The sequence below is a fragment of the Danio rerio genome, chromosome 14 (assembly GCF_052040795.2).
Source record: "Danio rerio strain M-AB ecotype USA chromosome 14, GRCz13ab, whole genome shotgun sequence".
NCBI lineage: Eukaryota > Metazoa > Chordata > Actinopteri > Cypriniformes > Danionidae > Danio > Danio rerio.
In genome coordinates this window covers 43117597-43123960 of record NC_141034.1, presented here as the reverse complement: position 1 = coordinate 43123960, position 6364 = coordinate 43117597, and the positions used below count along the sequence as shown (strand labels likewise).

The window sequence follows — 6364 nt, the reverse complement described above, 5'->3', positions numbered from 1 at the left end:
AAAACATATTTGTTGACTTTTAGTACAACTTCTAGTCAACCTAGTGTGTTAGTTATAAAACCTTAAGTTTTATGCCTATTTAAACATTATGTCTGCTGTACATGTTTAGTACTTTCCCTGATTTTGTGAAGTTGGGAGTGTTAGTGATAGGATGGATGTTAGCCAGATTGGGTAGCTCTACTTGGAGTGAAACACCTGTTAAGAATTAAGACCTACATGTTTTTTTGTGAATTTAAGAATTTAGGACCTAAAAAGACACCCGGTTATTTAAAATTTGGGGTCTGTTATCAAATTAATAAGGCGTTTAATAGTTTACAATATTGAAAACAGCTCAACTCAAACCATTCAAATGCATGTTATGGTGTTTTAACAAGGCATGTTGCAAGTTTACAGCAATTAAAATACTCAACATCTTTATTTGTATTAGATTTAAGCAATAAAATTGATTTAGGTTTAATTTAAAAAAGGCAAGAAAAGCTCTTCCAGTGGAACAAAAACAGAGGAATCAAACAGGCTTTATGAAAAAGATTGGTTTTTAATGGTCAAAAGGCGTATGGCAACTTTCAGATCAAATGAAAAACTTTAAAACAGTTGTACAATAGGAACGGTGTGACAGCATTAAAACAAAAATTATATTACACTCAAAAAACAAAGAATATTAGGAGGTCACGATGAAAACGAGCTGCTTAAATTTCATTATTACCCCTGAGTTTCGTCTCCAAACAATGGACAGGCAATAAACCTAGAAACAGATCACACAAAAGCCTACACTGGTGTTTTACAGGCTTGACTTGGGTAACACATGACCACCTAAAACCGAAACAAAGAAAAGAAACGCAACGCGTGTCTGCTGGTACTGGTAATGGCACAGAACGATGCTCTTATTTAAACCAATACCGAATATTTTGAAAGTCCAGAGTCCAAATAGTTTGCTTAAAAAAATAAAAGTAAAAACGCAGCTTAGAGTCACATTAGTGCTTCTAATAGCCTCCATATCCTCCTCTTCCGTAGCCGCCACTGCCGCCGCCTCCTCCCCCACGTGGGTACGGCCCACTGCTCTGCCTACCGGAAGAATAATTCCCGTAGCCCGTTTTCATAGCGCCGTAGCCCGAAGCCTGCTGTCCATAACCCTCGCCGAAATCACTGTAGCCATTCCCGTTGCCGTATCCACCGCCCATCTGGTCACTATAACCGCCTCCGTAGCCGTTTTGACTGTCGTAGCCGGAATTGTTGCCGAAGCCGTTGTTCTGGTAGCCGTAGTCGTTATAGTAACCCCCTCTTCCGCCGCCACCAAAGCCGCTTCCCCGGCCCATTCCTCGGCCTCCTCTGCCGCCGCGACCGCCACCGGTGGACTGCATCTCCTGCTTAGTGAGCGCTTTCTTCACCTCCACCTTGTGTCCGCAGATGGAGTGGAACTTCATCACGACGGCTTTGTCGGCAGAATCGTTGTCGTCGAAGTAAACAAAGCCGAAGCCTCGCTTCTTCCCGGTGTCTTTGTCGGTTATGACCTGCGCCTTCTCGATGGGCCCAAACTGTGAGAAATAATCTTGAAGGTGTTCGTCCTCGATGTCGTCTTTCAGTCCACCAACGAATATTTTCTTGACCTTAGCGAGCATCTCCGGTTTACCGGCGTCTTCCCGGGCCACCGCTCGCTTCAGATCCACGTTGTTGCCGTCTACGATATGAGGCCTAGCAGACATGGCGGCGTCCGCTTCCTCGGTGCTCGAGTATGTTACAAAGCCGAAGCACCTGGAGCGCTGTAGCGGCTGGTTCATCACCACCACGCAGTCGGTTAGCTGTCCATATTGCTCGAAATGTGCCCGCAAGCCTTCATCGGTTGTTTGGACGTTCAAGCCGCCGACGAAGAGTTTACAGAGTTGGTTAGTCATTTTCTCACAATGGACGTACTGGTGGATCACGCTCGACGGAAGAAAGAAAGCAACGCGTTTAAAAGAGGCACGAGGCGTTTCCTTTTGTGTGCGTCAGCGATTACGTCAACGAATCTGATTGGCTAAAAAGGCTAATCGATACCGTCATAATAATTAACATATTGCACTGTGGGATGGATCTAAAATGGAGGGCTTTTTCGGCTTTACTACCCAAATGGTTCAGCGTTACACCTTTACTGTTGTAAATGAAAGTTTCAGTTTATCTATAATGAATTCAGGATTCGAATGAACATAGACCAATAATAAAGGTTGAGGTTTTTTTTTTTTTTAAATACGTTTGATTTACAGGACATTTATATCGTTAAATAGTATATTTCCCCTCAGTCTGCAGTACCTCTGTAAGTGTAGATTCTGCTTCGATAAAACAAAGTCCTAACCAATAATTAAGTTTTATATAAACGTGAAGCACATTAAATTCAAGTAACGTTACTGTCTTATAAAAAATACTAAAAGGTTACTATTTGGATGTTCTATTTTCACGGCGTGTAATGAATGTTTATACAAAAATGAGACCACATACCTGGTGTGCTTAAAAGAAATTGTTCATATTAAAGTTTATTTTTAATTAGTAAAAATTTTTGCTGACAAATATCACCTCCAACATAAAACATTGTTTAGCTCATTTTTAGGAACAGCCGACAACAGTGTACGAGACAAAATTACTGATTTTACATAAATCCTGCAAATAGTCACCCATTAAAATATTTAGTAAATTCTCAATCGGAAATATGTCCAAACCTAGATCTGATTAGTAAAATAAGCATCGCTAAGAGTTAGACTACTTCAAAGACAATTTTCTGTGTTTATTTAATCATTTTATAGGAGGTAGATAAATTAGACTTTTGTCTCCTGCAACACTATTGTGGTGCAAATACATGAGTATCAGTGTGCGTTTCAGTAAATATTTAGCATAGTAAAAGTATAAATGATGAGAAACTCAGTATGTATGTTGATTTTGATTAAATTATATATAAAGTGTGGAGATCAGCCACCACTTTTTATTATTGCTTATAATTTAAAAAGGTTGGATTTTCAGAAGCTTTATAAGTAATGTTTAAAGATGCCTTTTGCAGTCCACATCTTCTGATCTTGTTTGTATTAGTAGCAATGCACAAATACTCAATACTTGTATGGCTTTATTTAACTTTAAGAGCTGTTTGCATATTTTATACAACCCAGATTTAAATTAGAGATGCTTCAAATGATCCTATTGGACCTCATCCCCGAACAAACACAAATCCATCCATTAATCCTCAATCTCCTACAAACCTACATAATCTCCACAGATTTACTCACAGGGGAAAGTCATTCCAGTACATATCAAAATACACCACACATGATTTTATAAACCTTTTTTATTAAAAACACATTTTTTGTAAAAATATACACATTTTCACAGAAAACAGTTGATTTCTGCTTCATCAGTCTATTGTGGATCATGTAGAAAACTCCATGGCCACAGTTGATGTGGGCATAGTCCTGCATTCAAGGTCACCTGGGGGAAAAGACATGAAGAAAAGAAACATGTTAGTCATGCAAGATAAATACAAGGATTTAATATCAAGTTAAGAAAAAAATCCTTTAAGTCAAGATCCTAATAAGCCGCGGTGTTACACAAACCCAAATTCCATCGCACCAGTTCATGTCCACTTGACTTATAGATGGTGACTAATAATGATAATTAAAAAATATTTAGGAATAAATATAATAAAATGGTAATACTTGACCAACACGTAGTGAAGACAGGTTGATTACATACCTAGATCGCAGGATGATATCCTAATGAGATATTTCAGTCCTATCACAATCGAACCCAGGTACTGAACAGGTTCCCTGTACAAACAAACTGCTACAGCTATTTTGAAGTAGTGGAATAACTGAAAGAACACCTAAATATGGGAATCAAGAGTAAATATAAAAGCCATAAACACTAGAATAATAATTAGTATATCACTGAATGTGATGCAGACTTAATTTAATGTCATAATAATCATATGCATATGCTTTGACTATTAGAGGTGTAGTGGAAACCCATTAATTAAAGTCTATAGGATAATAAAAAGATAATTAAGCTGTGAAACTTTTATTTAAAAAGTAACATACAATTGCATATCAATGTTTAACAATACTGGATTGATCTGAAGACATAATATACAATACACAAGAGAATGTTGGAAGTATGATGCTTACACAACGTTGAACTGAACTCAGATGAGTGCGTTTCTCTTCTAGTTTACTAAATAAAACAAAAATCACGTAAGCCTAATCTATCCCCATCATGATAAACTAGTTAGGAAAAAAAATCTCGTGGTGGGTTTTACAAAGACGAACACAAACTCAAAACTGCATGCGTTAATCCCCCCCATGACACTGCTAGGCAACAGTTTATATAGAAAACAAGTCTATTGAGTATGCATTTAGACAACAAATCGCCAGTGTTGAACAAAATTTAAAAACGAATCGGCTGCGAACAAATCGTTTCTTTAAAAAGAAAGAAAGAAAATCGGGGCCATCTTGCTGCATGCCCTAAAATTGGGAAATAAATGACATATAGAGATATATAGAATAATAATAATAATAATAATAGAACATGTCCTACAACTAAAGCTGGTCGAGCAAGTCAGGTTTCTGGGAAGAGATCTTCTTCCTACCTGTTAAGAATTGAGGTCTTTTAGGTATGCTTTCACAGTGTCCGCCATCTCTTGCATGGCCGGGTGAATGAGCCCAATGTGGAAACCGAGAGAACCTGGGGGAGGGGAGCAGCTGCAGAGTCTTTCCCAACCTGCTTTAGTAGCCTCCATAACCACCCCTGCCGTAACCAGGCCCACCGCCACCACCACGGGGGTAGGGGGCTCCGCTCCTGCCGCCGTATGTGTTTCCACCTTTCATGGGACCGTAGCCGGACGACTGCTGGCCGTATCCGCTGCCAAAGTCACTGTAACCGTTTCCACCGCCATAGCCCCCCATCTGCTCACCGTAGCCTCCTCCGTATCCACCTCCGTAACCGCCACCGTAGCCTCCACTTCCATAACTACCGCCGTAGCCGCCATCGTTTCCGCCGTATCCTCCGCCATAGCCGCCCCCGTAGCCGCCGTAGCCTCCTCCTCTACCGCCGCCGAAGCCATTTTGATTGCGGCCCATGCCTCTTCCTCCGCCTCTCCCTCTGCCGCCGCGGGCTCCACCGGCAGCCTGGATCTCTTGTTTCGTGAGCGCTTTCTTCACCTCCACCTTGTGTCCGTTGATCATGTGGAACTTGAGCACGACGGCTTTGTCTGCAGAGTCGTTGTCTTCGAAGTGGACAAAGCCGAAACCACGCTTCTTGCCGGTGTCTTTGTCGGTGATGACTTCGGATTTCTCGATCATGCCGAACTGCGAGAAAAATTCGGTGAGGTCTTTTTCTTCGATGTCATCTTTTAGGCCACCGACGAATATTTTCTTGACTTTGGCGAGAGCTTCGGGCCTTCCGGCGTCTTCTCGAGCCACGGCTCTCTTCACCTCCACGTTTTTACCGTCTACAACATGTGGCCTGGCGGCCATTGCTGCATCAGCCTCCTCCGAGGTGGAGTACGTAACGAAGCCGAAACAACGGGATCGTTGAAGCTGATCGTTCTGGACCACCACGCAGTCCGTCAGGTTCCCAAACTGCTCAAAATAAGAGCGGAGACCATCATTAGTCGTTTGGACGTTTAGACCGCCAACGAAGAGTTTGCACAGCTTCTCCATTTCAGACATTTGTTTGCCGTTGGTGACCGCCGTAAGACTCGACTGCTGCTAAGAAAGAGCCTTTTTTAAAATGACTGTCGTCATGACGCAATGTTCTCTCTCGCCGTAAGACACACCCCATTCACAGGAAAAAAGGCGGGATTTGAGGAATGGTGCTAAAATTCCACTGATAGAAATTTCTAGTTTACAAATGACTACACTAAAACAAGTCATGCATTGAAGTAAACATGACAATTTGACGTAGAAACACTGAAATAAAATATTTGCTTATGAAACATAATGCAATATTTACCGTTTATTTATTAAAATAATAATAGTGTTCCAAGTTCCAAGGCCATTTTCTAACACTTTTTATAAAAATGGTAAGCCGAATATACTAAATATAAATAATGTTCCAGCTTGTATAATTCCGGATGTATAATTATTTAAAAATACATAATGTTTAGTACATATTTAATTACAATAATACATGCAATGCAATTTTAAAAACTTGAAAATGAAATTTTGCTTGACCTTGTGTAGTTTATGTCTGTAAGATTAATTAATTTATTTATTTGAGAAAATGCATGTCTTAAACACTATTTCTCTACAACTGCTTTTCTCTGTTCAACTGCAAACTCAACAAATCTATAGATCCACATTCAGAAACACTCTGAGATTGTGAAGTGAGGCAATAACTAATGAAATGCAAT

The 6364-nt window shown here is 40.2% G+C and overlaps 2 protein-coding genes across 5 annotated transcripts; both read right to left on the bottom strand.

Annotated features, from left to right (window-relative positions):
- Window positions 1-515: 515 nt before the first annotated feature.
- On the bottom strand, window positions 516-1949 carry hnrnpa0l (heterogeneous nuclear ribonucleoprotein A0, like). Its single transcript, NM_001281721.1, is given in 1 exon segment — window positions 516-1949. A coding segment is annotated over 1 exon segment (909 nt). The 5' UTR covers window positions 1890-1949; the 3' UTR covers window positions 516-980.
- On the bottom strand, window positions 516-5725 carry hnrnpa0b (heterogeneous nuclear ribonucleoprotein A0b). 4 transcript variants are annotated; one of them, XM_087280207.1, is made up of 3 exons: window positions 4601-5712; window positions 3709-3782; window positions 3287-3444 (listed from the first exon to the last, which is right to left on the bottom strand). In XM_087280207.1, the coding sequence occupies exon 1, from the start codon at window positions 5679-5681 to the stop codon at window positions 4737-4739; it is 945 nt and encodes a 314-aa protein (XP_087136333.1). In that variant the 5' UTR covers window positions 5682-5712; the 3' UTR covers window positions 3287-3444; window positions 3709-3782; window positions 4601-4736.
- Between the last annotated feature and the right edge of the window lie 639 nt (window positions 5726-6364).

Coding starts and splice junctions, on each gene's coding strand:
- hnrnpa0b (XM_087280204.1), bottom strand. CDS start 5,681: ATGTCTGAAATGGAGAAGCTGTGCAAACTCTTCGTTGGCGGTCTAAAC.